The sequence below is a fragment of the Schistocerca americana genome, chromosome 11 (assembly GCF_021461395.2).
Source record: "Schistocerca americana isolate TAMUIC-IGC-003095 chromosome 11, iqSchAmer2.1, whole genome shotgun sequence".
Lineage (NCBI taxonomy): Eukaryota > Metazoa > Arthropoda > Insecta > Orthoptera > Acrididae > Schistocerca > Schistocerca americana.
In genome coordinates, this window is record NC_060129.1 from 189,124,271 (window position 1) to 189,148,379 (window position 24,109).

At 45.6% G+C, this 24,109-nt stretch overlaps 1 protein-coding gene across 1 annotated transcript in view; it reads right to left on the bottom strand.

Moving 5' to 3' along the window:
- LOC124553533 (ankyrin-2-like) overlaps nucleotides 1–22,215 on the bottom strand; it is a 36,775-nt gene extending 14,560 nt beyond the window's left edge. Inside the window, exons 1-3 of the mRNA XM_047127382.1 lie at nucleotides 22,071–22,215; nucleotides 12,271–12,497; nucleotides 242–638 (exon numbers count right to left, since the gene is read on the bottom strand). Coding sequence (XP_046983338.1) covers nucleotides 242–638; nucleotides 12,271–12,497; nucleotides 22,071–22,215 — 769 coding nt within the window. The remainder of the gene's footprint in view (nucleotides 1–241; nucleotides 639–12,270; nucleotides 12,498–22,070) is intronic.
- Nucleotides 22,216–24,109: the final 1,894 nt, after the last annotated feature.

Here is a 24,109-nt window from a genome sequence, read left to right on the forward strand (position 1 = left end):
TGAAGGTAGCAGTTCAGGAAGTTTCACATGTGGAAGTGTGACCAGTACAGGGAGAAGTAAGAAGGGGAAGGAGGTAAATATTTCAATAATTCAATTACATGTATTTCACAGTATACTATGTTTTTACTTGCTTTGTCTGCAAATGGTAGTACAGCCCCGTGATACTCGGGACAAATCCTGCTCAGTATATCTAGGACTGCCCTCCTGTTGCATGCCAGGACTAGCTCCAGAGGCATCTTACCGTAGCCGGCAGCAGACCGGTCTGTCCCCAACCACAACAGCAGGTTTACGACAGCTGCTTCACCACATGTGGCGGCAATCTGCAAAGCAGTCTGCCCACAGCCGTCCCACGCGTCTTTGTCCGCACCGTGAAACAGCAGGACCATCACGACACCCTGTCTGCCGTATGCTGCTGCTACGTGGAGGGTAGTCTGCTGCCAGTCACCCCACACAGTGACATTGGCACCTGACTCCAGCAGCCAGTTTACAGCTGAGGTGTCGCCACACTTTGCCTTTCTGTGAATTGCAGTGTAGCCATTTTCACACCGGCTGTTGATGTCCATTCCATGTTGCAGGATCTCGAACAGTTCAGCCAAGTTTCCATACTTGGCAGCTTCATGTGTCCCCCCTTTGTGACACTGGCAAGCATAGAGATGATTTCTCACAGAAATTTGTCACAGTAGATGATGGCAAAATCATTAACCAAACCAACTGAATGCTAGAAAGCCACACAATCGGTGAGAAATCTGGACTAAGATTTGAAAGTTTGCTCCAGCATGGGGAAGGAGATTGTGAGGTCACACAGAATTACTTGACATTTTTTGAACTCTAAGAAACTTCATTGGGTGGTATACCGCATTAGAACTGGCACAGGAAGCGTAAACCCAACAGATCACCGATTTCGTTGAACTTTTTGCACCAATTTAGTACATATAAATGTGAGAAACTCCTGTGGTACAAAAGTGCTGCTCAACCTTTTTTGAGAAATTGGCACTCTAAATTTCACCAGTCTGTCTGGTACCATAAAACAAAGCCAGCCGTCTGACATGCACTTTATGCTACCAGTTACGGCAGCGTGTCCTCGAACTGCTTGTCGGTCTAGTCCTTCATGCTACCCATCCACTGCACATTTATTGTTATTACAAATGTTTAAATGTTTAAACCTAAATAACAAAATTGGAAATAATAATAATTATAATATAATATAAATAGAACTATAGAAACATAGAAATACACACGTGGGAGGTACTAAAAAGATATGAGGAGTTGTGACAAATTTACCATTTCTCTCTCAATGCACTTCAGCATATCACACGCAAGTTGTACCTGACTACATGTTGTTGTTGTTGTTGGTGGTGGTGGTGGTGGTGGTGGTGGTGGTGGTGGTCTTCAGACCCAAGACTGGTTTGATGCAGCTCTCCATGCTACTCTCTCCTGTGCAAGCTTCATCATCTCCCAGTACCTACTGCAGCCTACATCCTTCTGAATCTGTTCAGTGTATTCATCTCTTGGTCTCCCTCTACGATTTTTACCCTCCACGTTGCCCTCCGATGCAAAATTCGTCATCCCTTGATGCCTCAGAACATGTTCTACCTGCTGGTCCCTTCTTCTAGTCAAGTACTCCCACAAACTCTTCTCCCCAATCCTATTCAATACCTCCTCATTAGTTATGTGATCTACCCATCTAATATTCAGCATTCTTCTGTAGTACCACATTTCGAAAGCTTCTATTCTCTTCTTCTCCAAACTATTTCTCGTCCACGTTTCACTTCCATACAAATATTTTCAGAAACTACTTCCTGACACTTACATCAATGCTTGATGTTAACATATTTCTCTTCAGAAACGCTTTTCTTGCCATTTCCAGTCTACATTTTATATCCTCCCTACTTCGACCACTATCAGTTATTTTAGTTCCCAAATAACGAAACTCATCTGTTAGTTTACCTGTCTCTTTTCCTAATGTAATTCCCTCAGCATCACCTGACTTAATTCAACTACATTCCATTATCCATGTTTTGCTTTTGTTGATGTTCATCTTATATCCTCCTTTCAAGACACTGTCCATTGCGTTCAACTGCTCTTCCAAGTCCTTTGCTGTCTCTGACAGAATTACAATGCCATCAGTGAACCTCAAAGTTTTTATTTCTTTTCCATGGATTTTAATACCTACACTGAATTTTTCTTTTGTTTCCTTTGCTGGTTGCTCAATATACTGATTGAATAACACCTGGGGTACGCTACAACCCTGTCTCACTCCCTTCCCAACCACTGCTTCCCTTTCATGCCTCTTGACTCTTACAACTGTCATCTGGTTTCTGTACAAATTGTAAGTAGCCTTTCGCTCCCTGTATTTTACCCCTGCCACCCTCAGAATTTAAAAGAGTCGACATTGTCAAAAGCTTTCTCTAAGTCTACAAATGCTAGAAACGTAGGTATGCCTTTCCTTAATTTTTCTTCTAAGTCGTAGGGTCAGCATTGCCTCACATGTTCCAACATTTCTACGGAATCCAAACTGATCTTCTTCGAGGTCATCTTCTACCAGTTTCTCCATTCGTCTGTAAGGAATTCGCGTTAGTATTTTGCAGCCATGACTTATTAAACTGATAGTTCGGTAATTTACACATCTGTCAACACCTTCTTTCTTTGAGATTGGAATTACTATATTCTTCTTAAAGTCTGAGGGTATTTTGTCGGTCTCATACATCTTGCTCACCAGATGGTAGAGTTTTGTCAGGACTGGCTCTCCCAAGGCCGTCAGTAGTTCAATGGAATGTTGTCTACTCCCGGGGCCTTGTTTCAACTCAGGTCTTTGTTCTCTGTCAAACTCTTTGCCTGACTACATAATTTATACATAAATATTCATTCCATCATGATCTCTTAGGTCAACTATACACCTCTCAAAGTATACCACAATGATTATTGGTATAATATTTTTCCCTTTTTAAACAAATATTTGTCACACACAACATTTGTGAAAGCTCAGAAGAAAGCAACGACTGCCACCTTCTCTAACTGTGCTAATACTGCTGCCCGATGACTAGCATCCTCCTGTGATATTTGAATGGTTGTGGAACTTTCAAACTGTTTCTTCACAATGGTTTGGGAACACATTGTGTGAGAGCAGCTTTTGAGGGATTTAAATAAGAAGCACAGCAAAAAGCAAGCAAAAGATGTCTAGGAAGACCTATTTTGGGCGTTCATCCAGAATATGCACTCTTCCCTGAGCAACACATAGCAAGTAACTGATTCGATTTATTTCATCTCATAACATACAATATTCAGATCATGTGATTAGTTGCACTGTTGAAGTTATCACCTCATCATTCATAAACTCCTCCACTGAATAACATCTTTCCACTAAGAGTTCGTGTAAATTTTTCTGTAGATGACCAATTTCCATGCTCAGTATATCACAGATCTTTAATTTATTGTATATTTTCATGCTCTTGTGTTGAGGAGTCATAGAATTTAGCTTTAATAGGTGTGGGTGGGAGCATAAAATGTTGTTATTGCCTAGTTGTGTAAATGTTTAAAGTGAAAGTCTTTGAAAAGTTCAGGTTTAATGTGCAGGAAAATTAGAAGTTCAAGAATGTATAGTGATGGTACAGATAATATATTTTGCTTTTTAAATAATAGGCGACAAGAGGTTCTCGGATGTGCAGCACACTCTTTCCTAATGATTTTTCTTTGAAGTTTTAATATCCTTACCATGTAAATTGAATTACCCCAAAAAATTATGCCACATCTGATGACATTCGAAGCAACTATAGTACAAAATTTTTCGTCTGTCCGTGTCTCTTACATCATGTAACTTTCCAATTGCAAAAGAAAGGCTATTTGGTTTGTTAACTAAATATTCTGAGTGTGGCTGCCAGCTCAAGTTTTTGTCTGAAGAATTTCACTGTGCTTGCTGGTTCTGTCTTCTCATTTTTATGTAGGACATAGATCTCACTTAGCTTACTTTTTGTTTAGAACTGTGAGTTGTGTTTTTGTAATATTTAGTTTCAGACCATTTAATTGCAGAGCTTTTTTTTTTTAATCAGCACTAAAGTATCATCTGCAGATAGGACTGACTTTGCATTGATGTCCAAGGGTAAATGACTTTACATAAAACAGGGAGAGAATTGGTCCCAAAACAGAGCCCTGGGGGACACCTAGTGGTAGTTTCTCATTTTGATGAGTAATTTGCAGAGTTAGATGTTGTGAAAACTCTTTGCTTCCTGTTTGTCAAATAAGAGGTCTCCTGCTGATCCTATATCTCTTTAATTTATAGAGAAGTATGGAGTAATTCAGTGAGTCTGTTTGTATGTAGCATGGTGGATGGGATTGAGTTATTCTGAGGCATGTAAGAATTTTTCATATTGAAGTAGCTAGCCCTCTTAACTGCCAGCACAGCATACTGAATTTGTACACAAGGTTTTCTATGACCAATTTTACATCATTTTAAATCACTACATTCAGTTAAAACATTAAAATGGGAAACAGTGCACATGCAATATATACTTAGTGCCCACAGCAATCAGATTAAGAATATCACTCTCTCTACAAGAAAGAAATAAAAAACTCAGCACAATTGTGCTGTGTTACCAGTCTAGTCTAAGTTTATATCCCAAATGGGCATTAAATTATGACAAAAGCTGACCGTAGTCCGCAACATTGCATTCAAAAATACAACAAAAGGATATCAATGATTCATTATATCTTCAAAGCACAAAAATGCTCGTGGAGTGTTTCCTTACAGAATATGCATATCGAAAGTCGTGATTGTGAATTGTGTTAGGTTTACACTAGCAAAATATGGATGGAAGGAGGCTTACTAGTTGTCTCAAATCATTCCTTTGGAAAGTGTTTTGAGAGAAAGCTCAGTACTTTGTAGGTGCTACTTATAAAGACAGAGGAAAGTAAAATCTTATTAACCTCATTTTTGCTTCGACCAACTGCGAGATTTCTGCCATTAGCTGTGGATGGCAGCTGGCCACTCCCTCTCTCCAGCCCTCCACTTTCCAGGCCTCCGGAGGATCCTGGGAGATCACCTCGAGGCCAGCACCGCACGCTCTGCCACATTTTCTACGGTCAAATTCTGGACCGACTGGTCCTCAAGAGCATCCTTCAGTAGAGGGAGGTCATATTTGTTGGCAGCTACCAGTAACTGTGCCATCTTGCGGATGGTAGCACTGTTGCAGCACCTTCTCAGCTGTATCCTGCTGCCACGGGGAGGGCTATCCGTTGTCAGTCGTTCCTTACACTGGCATCGGCACCCGACTCCAGCAGGTAGTTGACGGCCACGATGCACGCTGTCACCAGCCTTCACCCCGCCATCCCCTCCCCCCCCCCCCCCCCCCCCCCCGCACAATGCGTTGTAGCCATTATCACACTGGCTGTCGACGTGTATTCCCTGTGCCAGGATCTTCACCAGTTCAGCCATGTTTCCGTTCTCTGCAGATTCCTGCATTCGGTTCTCCACGGAGTGTTCTTTTGTGGCGCTGTGGTCTACATCTACATCTACATTTATATTCTGCAAGCCACCCAACAGTGTGTGGTGGAGGGCACTTTACGTGCCACTGTCATTACCTCCCTTTTATGTTCCAGACGCATATGGTTCGCGGGATGAACGACTATCTGAAAGCCTCCGTGCGCGCTCGAATCTCTCTAATTTTACATTCGTGATCTCCTCGGGAGGTATAAGTAGGGGGAAGCAATATATTCGATACCTCATCCAGAAACGCACCCTCTCGAAACCTGGCGAGCAAGCTACACCGCAATGCAGAACGCCTCTCTCGCAGAGTCTGCCACTCGAGTTTGCTAAACATCTCTGTAACGCTATCACGCTTACCAAATAACCCTGTGACGAAACGCGCTGCTCTTCTTTGAATCTTCTCTATCTCCTCCGTCAACCCGATCTGGTACGGATCCCACACTGATGAGAAATACTCAAGTGTAGGTCGAACGAGTGTTTTGTAAGCCACCTCCTTTGTTGATGGACTACATTTTCTAAGGACTCTCCCAATGAATCTCAACCTGGCACCCGCCTTACCAATAATCAATTTTATATGATCATTCCACTTCAAATCGTTCCGCACGCATACTCCCAGATATTTTACAGAAATAACTGCTACCAGTGTTTGTTCCGCTATCATATAATCATACAATAAAGGATCCTTCTTTCTATGTATTCGCAATACATTACATTTGTCTAAATTAAGGGTCAGTTGCCACTCCCTGCACCAAGTGCCTATCCGCTGCAGATCTTCCTGCATTTCGCTACAATTTTCTAATGCCGCAACTTTGCTGTATACTACAGCATCATCCGCGAAAAGCCGCATGGAACTTCAGACACTATCTACTAGGTCATTTATATATATTGTGAAAAGCAATGGTCCCATAACACTCACCTGCGGCACGCCAGAGGTTACTTTGTCTGTAGACGTCTGTCCATTGAGAGAAACATGCTGTGTTCTGTTTGCTAAAAATTCTTCAATCCAGCCACACAGCTGGTCTGATATTCCGTAGGCTCTTACTTTATTGGGCGACAGTGCGGAACTGTATCGAACACCTTCCGGAAGTCAAGAAAATGGCATCTACCTGGGAGCCTGTATATAATATTTTCTGGGTCTCACGAACAAATAAAGCGAGTTGGGTCTCACACGATCGCTGTTTCCGGAATCTGTTGATTCCTACAGAGTAGATTCTGGGTTTCCAAAAACGACATGATATGCGAGCAAAAAAACATGTTCTAAAATTCTACAACAGATCGACGTCATAGATATAGGTCTATAGTTTTGTGCATCTGCTCGACGACCCTTCTTGAAGACTGGGACTACCTGTGCTCTTTTCCAATCATTTGGAACCTTCGGTTCCTCTAGAGACTTGCGGTACACGGCTGTTAGAAGGGGGGAAAGTTCTTTCGCGTATTCTGTGTAGAATCGAATTGGTATCATGTCAGGTCCACTCTGTTGAGCGATTCCGGTTGCTTTTCTATTCCTTGGACACTTACTTAGATGGCAGCCATTTTTTCGTTTGTGTGAAGATTTAGAGAAGGAAATGCAATGCGGTCTTCCTCTGTGAAACAGCTTTGGAAAGAGGTGTTTAGTATTTCAGCTTTACGCGCGTCATCCTCTGTTTCAATGCCATCATCATCCCGGAGTGTCTGGATATGCTGTTTCGAGCCACTTACTGATTTAACATCAGACCAGAACTTCCTAGAATTTTCTGTCAAGTCGGTACATAGAATTTTACTTTCGAATTCACTGAACACTTCACGCATAGCCCTCCTTACGCTAACGTTGACATCATTTAGCTTCTGTTTGTCTGAGAGGCTTTGGCTGCGTTTAAACTTGGAGTGAAGTTCTCTTTGCTTTCGCAGTAGTTCCCTAACTTTGTTGTTGAACCACGGTGGGTTTTTCCCGTCCCTCACAGTTTTACTCGGCACATATCTGTCTAAAACGCATTTTACGATTGCCTTGAACTTTTTCCATAAACACTCAACATTGTCAGTGTCGGAACAGAAATTTTCGTTTTCATCTGCTAGGTATCCTGAAATCTGCCTTCTATTACTCTTGCTAAACAGATAAACCTTCCTCCCTTTTTTTAATATTCCTATTAACTTCCATATTCAGGGATGCTGCAACGGCCTTATGATCACCGATTCCCTGTTCTGCACTTACAAAGTCGAAAAGTTCGGGTCTGTTTGTCACCAGTAGGTCCAAGATGTTATCTCCACGAGTCGGTTCTCTGTTTAATTGCTCGAGGTAATTTTCGGAAAGTGCACTCAGTATGTCACTCGATGCTCTGTCCCTGCCACCCGTCCTAAACATCTGAGTGTTCCAGTTTATATCTGGTAAATTGAAATCTCCACCTAAGACTATAACATGCTGAGAAAATTTATGTGAAGTGGATTCCAAATTTTCTCTCAGTTGTTCTGCCACTAATGCTGCTGAGTCTGGAGGTCGGTAAAAGGAGCCAACTATTAACTTAGCTTGGTTGTTGAGTGTAACCTCCACCCATAATAATTAACAGGAACTATCCACTTCTACTTCACTACAGGGTAAACTACTGCTAACAGCGACGAACACTCCACCACCGGTTGCATGCAATCTATCCTTTCTAAACACTGTCTATGCCTTTGTAAAAATTTCGGCAGAATTTATCTCTGGCTTCAGTCAGCTTTCTGTACCTATAACGATTTCAGCTTCGGTGCTTTCTATCAACACTTGAAGTTCCGGTACTTTACCAATGCAGCTTCGACAGTTTACAATTACAATACAGATTGCTGCTTGGTCCCCGCATGTCCTGACTTTGCCCTGCACCCGTTGAGGCTGTTGCCCTTTCTGTTCTAGCCCGAGGCCATCTAACCTAAAAAAACCGCCCAACCCACGCCACACAACCCCTGCTACCCGTGTAGCCGCTTGTTGCGTGTAGTGGACTCCTGACCTGTCCAGCAGAACCCGAAACCCCACCACCCTATGGCGCAAGTCAAGGAATCTGCAGCCCATACGGTCGCAGAACCGTCTCAGCCTCTGATTCAGACCCTCCACTCGGCTCTGTACCAAAGGTCCGCAGTCAGTCCTGTCGACGATGCTGCAGATGGTGAGCTCTGCTTTCATCCCGCTAGCGAGACTGGCAGTCTTCACCAAATCAGGTAGCTGCCGGAAGCCAGAGAGGATTTCCTCTGATCCATAGCGACACACATCATTGGTGCCGACATGAGCAACCACCTGCAGATGGGTGCACCCTGTACCCTTCATGGCATCCGGAAGGACCCTTTCCACATCTGGAATGACTCCCCCCGGTATGCACACGGAGTGCACGTTGGTTTTCTTCCCCTCTCTTGCTGCCATATCCCTAAGGGGGCCCCATTACGTGCCTGACGTTGGAGCTCCCAACTACCAGTAAGCCCACCCTCTGCGACCGCCTGGATCTTGCAGACTGAGGGGGCAACCTCTGGAACAGGACAAGCAGCCATGTACGGCCGAAGGTCACTATCAGCCAGAGATAGGGCCTGAAACCGGTTCGTCAAACTGGAAAGGAGGCCTGTTCAGCCCTCTGGAATGTCTTTCACCCCTTGCCACACCTCGAGACGACCTCCCACTCTACTGCAGGTGAGGGATCAGCCTCAATGTGGGCAGTATCCTGGGCAGCCACAGTCGTAGTCCGATCGGGGGATGCGTGGGATGAGCTGGCCATCCCCGACAAACCCCCATCCGGACTCCCACAGTGATACCCATTGGCAACAGCCTCAAGCTGTGAGACCGAAGCCAACACTGCCTGAAGCTGGGAGTGAAGGGATGCCAACTCAGCCTGCATCCAAACACAGCAGTTGCAGTCCCTATCCATGCTAGAAACTGTTGTGCAAAAAACGTCTGAACTAATCTACAGAGAGCACAAACAATTAGACACAAAATTTAAACGGTTATTAAAATACAAGATTGCCTAATAGATGCAGTAATATTGCTACTTGCGCACTGCTGACACACTGCTCGGCGGCGGAAAGAGACTACGCAATTTTACTCTATTCAGGTACTAAAACGTGATGCTATACTCTCAAATACTATAATACACCCGAAATTTATGAATTAAACAATGCAAGTACCAAAAACACGCAAAGAAATTAAGAATTAAACTATGTAACAAATAAGTGAGCTAAGAGTATACGACTTGCTGCTGCAGCTGCTTATCCAACGGCAGCAGATGAATGTAGAGGTTTATTATTTTCCATGGAATTATACTGCCGCAGTGGAAAATCACAAAATCCTTAACTACACCAGTTGAGTTCTATAAACCCAATTGATTAGCAAGCAGTGTGTGAAGGTTGACAGTATGTTCCAGTGTGGGGAAGGATATTTTGGGGTTACACAGAATTACTTCATATTTTTAGAACTGAAAGTAATGTCAGAAGGTGGTGTTTCACAGTACATCTCATGTGGGAAGCAAACATCCTACAAAATCCTCTGTTCAGGGTTACTTTTCCTTATGCAGAAAACTAATTTTGGCAGGTCCCGTGTTTAAGACCCATGCTTAATTTTTCCTATGTGAATTAAATGTTGAACTACAACCTTTGGCATATATCCTTAAGTGTGCATTTTGTCTATAATTTAATGTGATGGAAGGTATCTGAGTAAAACAAATTTTCGTTTAAATACTTGATTTTTATTCACTAACACCATCTATTAACTCTAAATATAAATGTCGATAGTCAAAACTGTTAACAGTTCTGTTAGTGTTAAAATTCTATTTAATGACCAAGTGTATAGCAGCATTACTGGCTAACCTGAGTTTACACACTGATTAAGTATAGCGGCATATGAAACTTTGAGAGGGAACCCAAAAATAACATCAATCAAGTGGTTCCATGTCAATGCTTTGTAATTACATATTGTACCACTAGGTAGTGATACTTCGTAGCCTCCCATGGTGCTCAGTAAGTTGGTATCGGTCAGTTCACTGGTATGTTTCTTCTGTTCTGTTGCTTGCATTCCTATTTCTACCTTCTAGCATTTAATGATGTGGTAAACAAGTAGAAAATAATTAGTGTGAAATTTTGTTGTCTGTTAGAGAAAACCGCAGCAGAGACTATTGGGATGCTTTGGTAAGCCCTTTTAATGATGGTACTTCGGGGAAATCACTTCTCTAGAAGTAGTTTTCTCATTTCAACTGAGGTAACATATCTACTGGAAACGTACTGCGTGCCATGGTTGTAATAGGATGTCAAGAGATGATGAAAACATTGCTATGAGCAATTGATGGTCATCATTGGACGATTGACCAAATTTCTGAGGAAAGAAAGGTGTCGTGGAGCACAGTCCAGCAAATTTTAATCGAAGATTTGTACATAAGACGGGTGTCTGCAGAATTGGTGACTCACTTCCTCACTGATGCCTGAAGAGAAAACCGCTTCAATGTTTACCACAGCTTGATGAGAGAAGTGCAAAACTATCCAAATTTTCCTAAAATAATTGTGATCGGGAATGAGAATCAGTGCTACAGGTACAATACGGAATCGAGGAGTCAAAGCAAGTGTGGAGCCAGCAGAAAAATCTTAATATCACGATGACACGAGTAAGCATGTCCAAAGTGAAAACAATGTTGTTCTGTGTTTTTGATGTCAGTGAAATTGCCCACAAGGAGTTTGTTCCTCCAGCACAAACAGTGACCCACCATTCTCTGGAAGTCTTATGTAGATTACAAGAGAGTGTGACGGAATCAGCCAGAACTGGTGAAAGGTGAAGTGGTTGCTCCACCATGGCAATGCCCCAGCCCACATAGCTCTGGTGGTCCAACAGTCTGTGGTGGGGAAACAACACAGTGCTTGTGCCTCGTGCATCGTACTCACCCCATCAGGCTCTCTCTGATGTTTTTGTTTCCACAGGTGAAGCAAACTCTGAAAGAATAGTAATTCATTTGTGTGAATGACATCAAAAAACAGGGTAGCAGCTTTGAACAGTATCCTGCCACATGAGTTCTGGAACTGTTTTCAGCAGTAACAAAAGCATTGGGCCGAGTGCATCATTGCACATGGATGGTACTTTGAAGGGAACTTAAAGTACTTTAAATGTAGGGTTCAATAAAAATGCGTTATTGAGCTGCTTGTAAACCAACAATTCCTGATAGAAAGCAGTGACTGAGATTTCGGTGAGTTACCCCTCAAACTCGCATAAAACAAAAGATTGTCGATCCTCAGACAGGCAAGTGACCCAATTTGCCAGTGTCGCTGTACGCTGCCGAGATGCAGACCGTCTTGAAGCTGACGTGGACAGCTCTCCGTCAAAACTCGAAGATGCTGCAGTCTACACAGACAGCGAACTGAAGACACTGGTGTGGAATCCACACTGATGGGACATTGTGACAGTACGTGCTCCACCACAACATCACACAGAGTCCCCGACGGTGACTCCGATGTCACCGAATGGCTACTCCTCGAAATATTGGCTGCCACTTACATGACAAGTGCAGGACGCTCTTCTTCTCCAGTAAAGCCAAGACAGTGGAATCATTTTCTGCCAAGTTCCAGGCCATAGGTAATCAGGGAAATGAACTCAATGATTTGGCAGCTTAGGGGGCTTGCTCCCCTCATTTGTGACCAGGAAGCCCATGTGGTGTCGGTGGACCGCACGGTTGCTGAAAGTGAGGAATAATGAAGTACGTTCTGTAAAACATTGTGCGACTGTGGTCTACCTCTTTCCAACTCCAATTTCTGAAGGAGTAGCCCTTAAACGGCTTGGAATGGGACAGGCTTGCGAGCATACGTGCTGCGATGTCAGCACCACACACTCTGCCATCCTCCAATGTAAAACCCTGGACTGACTGGTCTTCACAAGCCTCCTTAAGGAGAGGGGGCTTACACGTCTCTGCAGGTGCCTGTGGCTTTGCCGCATCTCTCTTCCCGTCTGAGATCTCATCCTTGTACTCGCAACAAACAGTGCTACACAGTGGCACCTCGACAACTGGTATATGCAGACAACCACTGGCAGCTTCTGTGATGTGGTGCGGCAGCCTAGCTGTGAAGACAGGGCTTCTGGCTGCCAGTATTACTCTGTGTGCCTCCGTATTGCCATCTCTGGTAACCCTTTCAAGCACCCCCCCTGCGGGTCCGGGGTAAGAATAGGCCCGAGGTATTCCTGCCTGTCGTAAGAGGCGACTAAAAGGAGTTTCAACCGTTTTGGCCTTCTATGTGATGGTCCCCCTTGGGGTTTGACCTCCATTTTTCAAAATTCTACAGAAGTACGAGCCTTTTGGGGAAGGACACCTTACATGGTGTACCACTGGTCCTAAGTGCACTACGACCTTGGCAGTCAGCATTGCACCGGCGTTGTCACCATACCCATTATTCCTCAAATTGGGCCTAAACGCCTGATGGGTTGTCCAAGTTACGCCCATAGTGCATCTCCATCTGCACCAGCGATCATGATGGACTTTCCATGGCACCAGAAATCCAGCACGGTAGCCAGCCCGTTGTGGTGGGGTCGTCATGTACCCTCTAGGTTGTAGCCCCCTGACAACACAGGGATCGTACTGCCGATACCTGAGCTGCACCCTCCCCGCGTTGGCCAAGGAGTAGATGCCCGTCTCCTTGGGGCATCAGGACTCCCGGCAATGGTCATCCTGCCAGGTGGCCCTTGCTGCGGCTGGGTGGCGCCCGTGGGGAGAGCCCCTGGTCGGAGTGGGTGGTATCGGGGCGGACGTTTCGCACATGAAACGTCAACACGTATCAGGTCGCTCTGCGGCCGAGTCTTCCAAAAGAAAAGGTACCGTTTCTAGTTCTGGTTCTCCTGCCCTTTCCCCCTTGGCCACTCCATGGGAGGAGGGACAGGCCCGCCGGCTTGGGGCGAAGTACTTCCCCCGCTATTTGGTCTGTTCTCGAACAGATGGGGGGACGTTCGCCACCTCCAAGCCCATGTTCTTTGTTCAGCACATTGAGGACGTCTTCGGGGAAATCGAGGCTCTCAGCAAGATGCGATCAGGGTCCGTTCTTATCAAGACCACCTCTGCCACACAATCGGCGGCACTCCAGGCGTGCGACCGCCTAGGGGACATCCCAGTCGCCATTGTCCCACATCTGGCACTAAATAGGACGCAGGGGGTTATTTTTCATCGTGACCTCCTGCTACAATCTGATGAGGAGCTCAGGGCCAACCTGGAGCGCCGTGGCGTGCATTTCGTCCGGCGAGTCCAGCGCGGCCCCAAAGACGGTCGCATCGACACCGGGGCCTTTATCCTCGCCTTCGAGGGGGATGTTCTCCCGGAGAAGGTAAAGGTGATGTGCTACCGGTGCGACGTGCGACCTTACATCCCGCCTCCTGTGCGCTGTTTTAGGTGTTTGCGCTTTGGTCACATGTCGTCCCGGTGTGAGGCTGAGCCCCTTTGTGGCGACTGTGGACGTCCTCTTCGTGAGGAACATACTTGCACCCCACCACCTCGGTGCGTTAATTGTCCTGGCGTCCACTCGCCTAGGTCCCCAGACTGCCCAGCCTATCAGAAGGAGAAAAAGATACAAGAAATCAAAACTTTGGATCGGCTCTCTTATTCTGAGGCCAGGAAGAAGTATGACCGCCTTCATCCCGTGTCACTGGCCACTTTGTTTGCCTCAGTTGTGTCCACTCCTTCCGCTGTATCCTCACCTCTATCCTGTCCCCCCTCCGCCTCCTCTGCCCATCAGGGGGCTCTGCCTCCGCCTCCCAAATCCCTCCCTTCCAACTCCTCCTCCCCTGCGGCCCCCACCCCCCCTGCCCTAGGGGCCACCCTTCCTCCTCCTCCTCCCCCCACGCCACCTGAGAAGCGATCCTCTTCTCAGGCGTCCATCGGGGAAACGTTCCGGACCCCAGCTTCCGAGGTCCGGCGTTCCAAAACGGACCCCGCGCGTGAGGACCTTCTTCGGGTCCAGCCCACCATCCCTGTGCCTCCTCGGCCTTCCAAGAAGGCCTCCAAGAAGAAGTCTCTATCCCCCTCTCCACCCCGGCGCGTTTCGACTGACGCTCCATCCGTGAGTCGCCGCTCCCGGCCGTCCTCAGTTTCGCTGGGACGCTCTGCTGCCAGGCGCTCAGCTGGCCTTTCGTCGGCAAATGATGCTGCCCCTCCTACACAACCAGGGACAGCGGCCGCAGCTGGCGACGAGTCGATGGAACCGGATCCGCCTCCCGTCAGTTGTAGCGTTGTTCCCTCGCAACCTGGCCCTCCGCGGCCGTCGAGGTGACCAGCTCTTCCCCCGTCTCGTTCCCCCGACTTTTTGATTAGCGATGGCGTTGTTTCATTGGAACATAAGAGGTATTCGATCTCATCGGGAGGAATTACAACTGCTCCTCCGCCTGCACTGTCTGCTCGTCCTTGGACTCCAGGAAACCAAGTTGCGCCCGACTGACCGTATTGCCTTTACCCACCATACCTCGGAGCGGTATGACCTCACCCCTGTGGACGGTATCCCAGCTCATGGTGGGGTCATGTTGCTCGTTCGGGACGATGTCTATTACCATCCCATCCCATTGACCACCCCACTCCAAGCAATAGCTATCCGCATTACTCTTTCTGCTTTTACTTTTTCAGTTTGTACCGTCTACACTCCACCGTCATCTGCTGTTAGTCGGGCTGACATGATGCACCTGATCGATCAGCTTCCCCCGCCGTTCTTATTGTTTGGCGACTTCAATGCCCATCATCCCCTTTGGGGCTCTCCTGCATCCTGTCAAAGAGGCTCACTCTTGGCAGATGTCTTCAACCATCTCAATCTTGTCTGCCTCAATACCGGCGCCCCGACTTTCCTCTCGGACTCTACTCATACCTACTCCCACTTGGACCTCTCGATCTGTTCTACCACTCTTGCTCGTCGGTTCGAGTGGTATGTCCTTTGACACCTATTCGAGCGACCACTTCCCCTGTGTCGTTCGTCTCCTGCACCACACCCCATCCCCACGTCCTTCGCGCTGGAACATACTGAAAGCTGACTGGGGACTTTACTCCTCCCTGGCGACCTTTCCGGACCACGATTTTTCCAGCTGTGACAGTCAGGTCGAATACCTCACGGCTGTTATTATCCATGCTGCCGAACGTTCCATTCCTCGTACTACTACTTCTTCTTCACGTCACGTTTCCGTCCCCTGGTGGAACGAGGCTTGTAGGGACGCTATCCGTGCTCGACGACGTGCTTTACGCACCTTTCGCCGCCATCCTACGTTGGCGAATTGTATTGAATACAAACGACTCCGAGCGCAATGCCGTAGAGTCATCAAAGACAGCAAAAAAGCGTGCTGGGCCTCTTTCACGAGCTCCTTTACCAGTTTTACTCCCTCTTCCGTTGTTTGGGGTAGCCTGCGCCGGCTGTCGGGCATTAAGGCCCACTCCTCAGTACCTGGCCTGACCTCAGGTAATGAGGTCCTTGTTGATCCTGTGGCTGTCTCCAACGCCTTTGGCCGCTTTTTTGCGGAGGTTTCAAGCTCCGCCCATTACCATCCTGCCTTCCTTCCCAGGAAAGGGGCAGACGAGGCTCGGCGATCTTCCTTCCACTCGCTGAATCTGGAAACTTACAATGCCCCCTTTACTATGCGGGAACTCGAACGTGCGCTTGCACTGTCCCGGTCCTCTGCTCCGGGGCCAGATGCCATTCATGTTCAGATGCTGGCACACCTTTCTCCGGCGGGCAAAAGCTTCCTTCTTCGTACCTACAATCGCGTCTGGACCGAAGGTCAGGTCCCCATGCGTTGGCGTGACGCCGTTGTTGTTCCTATACCCAAACCCGGGAAGGATCGACACCTTCCTTCTAGTTACCGCCCCATTTCTCTTACAAGCTGTGTCTGTAAGGTGATGGAGCGCATGGTCAATGTTCGGTTAGTTTGGATTCTTGAATCTCGACGACTACTTACTAATGTCCAATGCGGCTTTCGTCGCCGCCGCTCCGCTGTTGACCACCTTGTGACCTTGTCGACATTCATCATGAACAACTTTTTGCGAAGGCGCCAAACGGTAGCCGTGTTCTTCGACTTGGAGAAGGCTTATGATACCTGTTGGAGAGGAGGTATCCTCCGCACTATGCACCAGTGGGGCCTACGCGGTCGTCTGCCCCTTTTTATTGATTCCTTTTTAACGGATCGAAAGTTTAGGGTACGTGTGGGTTCCGTATTGTCCGACGTCTTCCTCCAGGAGAACGGAGTGCCTCAGGGCTCCGTCTTGAGCGTAGCCCTTTTTGCCATCGCGATCAATCCAATTATGGATTGCATTCCACCTAATGTCTCAGGCTCTCTCTTTGTCGATGACTTCGCGATCTACTGCAGTGCCCAGAGAACATGCCTCCTGGAGCGCTGCCTTCAGCGTTGTCTAGACAGCCTCTACTCATGGAGCGTGGCAAATGGCTTCCGGTTCTCTGAAGAGAAGACGGTTTGTATCAACTTTTGGCGATATAAAGCGTTCCTTCCGCCATCCTTACATCTCGGTCCCGTTGTTCTCCCATTCGTGGACACAACTAAGTTTCTAGGGCTCACGTTGGACCGGAAACTGTGTTGGTCTCCACATGTCTCTTATTTGGCGGCCTGTTGTACACGATCCCTTAATCTCCTCAGAGTTCTTAGCGGTTCATCTTGGGGAGCGGATCGCACTGTCCTGCTTCGCTTGTATCGGTCCATAGTCCGATCGAAGCTGGATTATGGGAGCTTCGTCTGCTCGTCCGCTCGGCCATCCCTCTTACGCCGGCTCAACTCCATCCACCATCGGGGGATACGTCTTGCGACCGGAGCCTTCTACACTAGTCCTGTCGAGAGTCTTTACGCTGACGCTGCCGAGTTACCATTGACCTACCGGCGCGACATACTGCTGTGTCGGTATGCCTGCCGGCTGTTGTCTATGCCCGAACACCCCTCTTACAAGTCCTTCTTCGCCGATTCTCTCGACCGTCAGTACGGGTTGTATGTGTCCGCCCTGCTGCCCCCCGGAGTCCGCTTCCGTCGCCTGCTTCGACAATTGGATTTTGCCCTCCCTACCACCTTCAGAGAGGGTGAGAGCCCGACACCACCTTGGCTCCAGGCTCCGGTTCGTATTTATCTCGACCTCAGCTCACTCCCGAAGGAGGGTACTCCGGCTGCAGTGTATTGCTCATGGTTTGTCGAACTTCGTGCTCGACTTGCTGGTCACACCTTTATTTACACCGATGGCTCCAAAACTGACGATGGTGTCGGCTGTGCCTTTGTCGTCGGGACCGCCACCTTTAAATACCGGCTCCTTGACCAATGTTCCAGCTTTACGGCCGAGCTTTTTGCTCTCCATCAGGCCATTCAGTATGCCTGCCGCCACCGCCATTCATCGTATGTACTTTGCACTGACTCCCTCAGTGCTCTTCAGAGCCTTGGGGCTCCCTATCCGGTCCATCCCTTGATTCAATGAATACAGCAGTCCCTCCATTCTTTCACTGATAATGGCGGTTCTGTCAGCTTTCTGTGGGTCCCCGGACATGTAGGAGTGCCTGGGAATGAGGCTGCGGATGCTGCAGCCAAGGCTGCAGCCTCCAGCCTCGGCCAGCCTCCCATTGTGTCCCGTCATCTGACGTTTGTGGGGATGTATGTAAGAGGCTTGTGTCCTTGTGGTGGGATGCTTGGTCATCCCTCCAAGGAAGCAAGCTCCAGGCAGTAAAACCGCTCCCAACTGCTTGGACAACTTCCTCCCGACCATCTCGGCGCGAGGAGGTCCTTCTGACCAGGTTGCGGATTGGGCATTGCCGGTTTAGCCACCGCTACCTGCTCTCTGGTGACCCAGCCCCGCAGTGCCCTTGTGGTCAGGCATTAACGGTGCGCCATGTTTTATTGTCGTGTCCCCGTTTTAGTCAATTTCGTGTTGTCCTGTCCCTGCCATCTACCTTACCGGATGTTTTAGCTGATGACGCTCGAGCAGCTGCTCGTCTTCTGCGTTTTATAACTTTAACTGGCTTGACCAAAGACATTTAACCTTTTTACTTATTTCATCTGCATCTTTGTCAGGTCCTTTTGATGTCCCCCCATCCCCTTGAGTTTTAGCAGGTTCCTTGTGCTCTAACACCAGTGACTGGGCGCTAATGACCTCAGCAGTTGAGCGCCCTTAAACCCTACCAAAAAAAAAAAAAAAAAAACTTTCAAGCACAGACCATTAAGCCACTGAATTTATGGTGGAAATTGCTTAAATACACACTGAAGAAATGAAAATGACAATTTATTGCTTTTTATACATTTGAATGAATGTTGAAGGGTGCCTTCATTTAAAGCCACTGTGGCAAGTCTTGGCAACACTCACAAGATTTGAAAAACTTGCAACATACCCTGGATATGAATGAATGAAACCTTCTCGGGTGACAAGCATAAGCAAACATCACCTTTTAAAACTCCATCGGGATCAATGAAGGTGTTTTTCATACCACAGTTGGCATTACATTTTAGAATCCCGTGCTGTAGCATGTTTTGCTTCTGACTTTCTCTTTTCTGTGGGCACCTGTGGTTTGAATATCTCACGGTGTGGTGTATTATGTGATGAACATGGTAAGCCTTTCACATATCTAGTATGTGCTAAACCAGCTACAACATACCTTCTAAATTTTTTAGACTTGCAAACTCCTGACAGTGTACATCACAACTGATACATCAACAAAATACCAAGAGAATATTACCAATGACCTTCCTGCTTTTTTTTCAGTTGTGTAACATCCTGTGTTCTCATGATATGACCTTGCAGCAATTTGCTTTTTGCTACCATCAGCCTCCTTTCTGTTCACAACTGAAACATCATCTGGAGGATTTTATAAGAAATGGTCCTTTCATTTTTTATAGTGAGTATTCCATCATTCCTCACTGACCAATCAAATTCCACTCTACTGAGTTCTTTATCGCGCTTCGTTTGTTCCAGACCTTTGGGATCACAACTGTGTATCCCATATTGTTTCGGTTTTACCAAAAAAGACAAACTTGTGAAGCATTTACCAAAAATGTGTAATGTTTCCATTCCAGACACTCCCACAAGTAAAATAAAACATTTCTCCTAAATTAACCTCAGCTGTACCTATGGTCCTAGTGTACACTGGACTCACATTCGGGAGGATGACAGTTCAATCCAGTGCATGGCCGACTTCCTCCCCCGTCCTTCCCTAATCCGATGAGACCGATGCCCTTGCTTTCTGGTCTCCTCCCTCGGAACAACCCAACCCTGGTGTACACTGCAAAACAACGAACAAGTCCTAATTTATTAGCCCAAAGCCATACCATGTATCCTCTTCTGATGATGGGTTTCTTGGGCATTTATTATTTATAACTAATCGTATCTTTGAATGTCACCACGCTTTCATAAATTGGTTGACTTTAGGTGGGGCATAACTCTCTTCGAAAGCTTTCCTGAATATGTCAAGCATACGTCTTATCTTGCAAAACTTATTGTAATTTGGAGACTCTCTTGTTGGCATCATGTTATTCAAATGCATGTGTGGTGGTAACTCTCCAAACCTATTTATGGACATGAGTGAGCTTGCACAATTGTCTCTAAACTGTTTACAGCAAGACCTACTTCCATGGTAACTATGAGGTTGTTTTGTATCCACAAGAATTCTTTTTTGTCTTTGGTTACTGGTTTAAATTGTTCGTATTTTTGAGAGGCATTCAAGTTAGTGTGAAATGCTATGTAACCAATGAAATTGTCACAGAAAAAACTGAAAAGAAATAGTCTGGTGGCATGTTGTTACCTTCATCTTTCAATTTGCCCTTTATATCAACATACTCATTTCAGTCATGACACTTTGTACTATCACAACAAATTTTAGTCCATGTATTTGTGGCAAGAGAAGTCAAAGGAAAGCCATCATCACTGCTAGAATTATATTCATTATAATCACTTACACCCTGGAATTATTAGGCCCCACATGATTTTAAGCGGTGGCTTCGTGTCACTTTCTTCTGCAGTGATGTCCAGAACAGGATCAGGATTAGTATCAAGGTCACTATGATCACTTCTGATGTGGGGTCAGATATAACTTCATCCAAGAGGTCTAATATTCCTTTTACATGTGATGATTTCCTATTGATTTAGTTCTGGGGAAGAAAAGATACAGGTTAGATTTGGACAAATCTGGTGAAGCCTCAGTAGCCCCATATGGAGCCACTACATTATTGTGACATTTGGTCACTACTTTTCAGCAACACTATCACAAAAATGAATTCCATCATGCTTTATCAGTCATTTTGCAGTGGTGGTACTTTTTGCAGAGTTCCTTGTAACCTGTCTATTTACATTTACTGTTACAAAAGTAAATTAATAAACTAGGCAGCCTGGGACATTATCGGTAACTTACATAATTTCGGGACCTTAATTTCCTGTATTTTGCATCTGCAGGCACTCCTTAGCTCATCAAAAAGTATGGATGCCTATAATCTCTTCACTACTGTAACCACTGAATTAAGTAGCCAGAGTATTCACTGATAAGTGTATCAGATGAAATTGTTTCAGCTGTGTTGTCAAATAGGTTGACATTAATTCTCAGCAACTTGTTCTGAACTGTAGACAGATTGTTAAATGTGTTTTCCATTCTACCACCTGTAAATAAGACAGCCATGAAAGTACATTTTTTGATCAATTTGAAACCTGACCAAATGAGATTCTAAACTGAAATCTATTTAGTCACCCTTCGCAACAAACACGGTGTGCTACGTAAGTTTTTTTTCTCTTTGTGGGCAATCTAAAACCAATAATCTTTCCAGTTATTTTGTTCCATATTGCACAATGTGGAACTTCATTTACCATTGCTAAAATTCTTAGTGTTGGAAACAAAGCTTTTGCTTACACCAAGAACATCTGTGGCTGCCTTATCTGCAACACTGATACTTGTGAATGCCTTCTCACAGACTTACTAAATGAGGTTTCTCCTTACACAGAGCCAGTTAACATAGGTAAGTTATCTGCTCTTCTTCACTTGCGGTAACCCAATGACGTACTCAGGAGTTGCAGTCTCATAAGTAACCCCCCCCTTGCCCTGCCATATGCTGGCAGCAATACGACAGCTAAGAACAGGGATGCCAGTGCTGACACGAGTGAAAATGCACACATAAATTTCAGACGGTGTTTAAGAAATGCTGAACATTGCTGCAGAAGAGAATCTGAGATAAGACTTTGGAAAATGACTTCAAAGTATACCACACTGGAAGGTCATCGGAAATGATCACGTGTATTTGGAACATGGTGAGGTTCAACTACTACATCGTGAGGTTCAAATACTACAAATGCTACTCTGGAGCAGTGTCAATAAGAGCTCTGCAATCCAGTGCCAGTCAAACATTTGATCTACTGCCAGCAAACCAAGTGTAAAAAAACTACTGTTTGGAAAGCTCAAGGATGTTGAAGGTAGCAGTTTAGGAAGTTTCACATGCTGAAGTAAGACCAGTATGAGGAGAAGAAAGAAGGGGAAGGGGGAAGAAGAGCAGGTAAATATTTGAATAATTCAATGACATATATTTAGCAGTTTACCAGGGCTTTACTTGCAAAATCTGCAAATGGTAGTACAGCCTCATGTTACTCGGGACAAATCCTGCTCAGTATATCTAGGACTGCCTTCCTATTGTATGCCAGGGCTAGCTCGAGAGGCATCTTACCATAGCTGGCAGCAGACCGGTCCGCCTCCAACCGCAACAGCAGGTTCACAACAGCTGCTTCACCATATGTGGCGGCAATCTGCAAAGCCGTCTGCCCACAGCCGTCCCACGCGTCTTTGTTCGCACCGTGAAACAGCAGGACCATCGCGACACCCTGTTTGTCGTATGCTGCTGCTATACACAAGTATAGAGAAAAAGAGAAAGTAAAAGGTCTTAACTTCTTAACAGCATTTATATATTTAAAGATTTCGTTTTTCTACAGTATTATTGCTGTTAAATTTTTTTATAATTGTAAACAAAACAGAATCTAGAATATGTATGTGCTGTGTGGCTGGATTATACCGTATATACAAAATAATGGACCAATAGTACAGAATTATTGCAATTAAATGTTCTGTAATTTTGGTACATAAATTACGTATGCCTCATAAAATCCGTTCAGTTTACAGTATCTAAAATTTTGTAACTATGATGTTAATTTCCAGAATAGTTGTGACTAAAATTTATTAGTTATCTTAACAAAACTATAGTTAGAATCAGTAAGCGTAATGTAGTTTATTGGAAAGCTGACAAAGCAAATTTGTACTTGGACTTACTCCATAGATGTACATCACAAGCTGCTAAATAAATATAAAAAAATCACTGTGTGTGTGTTTACAATGCAAAAGGTGAACGTTGAATCCTTATAGAGTCTGTCCCACCTACACTTCTCTTTCTGTCTGCCCATTTGTGAAAATTTGCCGGTCTAACGTGTCGCATAAATGCGGACACATAAGCCGTTTTGCTGGAAAGTCAGAAGTTGGCAGCATTGTGAGTAGAGATGCATTCTGCTTTGCGCTCTGGAGTTTTGCGTACGAAGCCAACGTGTTGGTCTGCCACCTGTCGGCAACGCCAACCAACAAGTGCGATCGAGAGCCTATCGCATATTACTTCACCAATTTCGCATTTGGAAGTTTCACAAGAACATCTCAGAAATAACAAATACCTCCTACGCGATATCAACTATTTGAACATATTTTATTGATGGGATTGCTAGAAGCGCCAATACCTCATTATTTAGGGCGAAAATATTTCATACTCATTGATGTTTGTGGTAACGCATTCTACATATTTTCCAACCGCCTCAGGCATCATTGACTTGAGTTATAACTAAGCTGGTGATCTTATTAATTATTGCAAGACATGGAAAAATCAGTCTGTGTCTATGAATTGGATTGAAGTACAGATTTTTAGTAAAGTAAGAAATTTCGGAAGAATATGGAGACGTTTATGATTTACGGAATATTAACAGTATACTAATTTTTGCGGGACACCGTAACGTATATTCGTGTCTAAATGTCTATGGGTTGAATGAACTACAGATGCAAGCGATGGGCACAGTGGTAATGGGGTAAGAAGACCACCACTTAACTAAGTTCCCAGACTCATTCGTGCATATGCCTGTCTCACCACAGCAACTCATAGTGTGCACGTGGACACAGCTTCTGAACAGTTCTTGCACTGCTGCAAGTCTGAACACACAATCGTAGTGCTTCCCTTTCGGACAAAGCGGAGGTTTGGTACGATCCTATAGTGTTGGAAACACTACCGATTACGCCACGTCATTCTTACTCTCCTAATTATGTCCTTGCCTGCCCATCCAGTCGACAATCACTATCTTCAATTTCCGTTAATGTAAAAACTCACCTTAGCTTTTATCTGTTTGTTGCTTTTGCGTTACTGCTACGGTGGACCAATGGAGAAAAGTGCACGGCGTTTAATGATGGACAATCCACACCTGGCCGGCTGCACGTAGTGTAGAGGAGCGGCGCGAGAGGGCAGCAGCTGCGGGCGGCAGCACGAAGTGTCACTGCCTGCGAAAGTATGGCCGTCATTGCATACGCACGGCGTACAGCAGACTGCACTTCGTGGCATTTGTAGCCACGTTGTTCGTTTAAAATAGCAAGTACTGTGTATTTTTGTCTTGAATAAGTCAAACAATGCCGTGCTTTTAGCTGAACTTTCGAAGCCAAGAAGAGAGGGAAGCAGCAAGAAGAAGA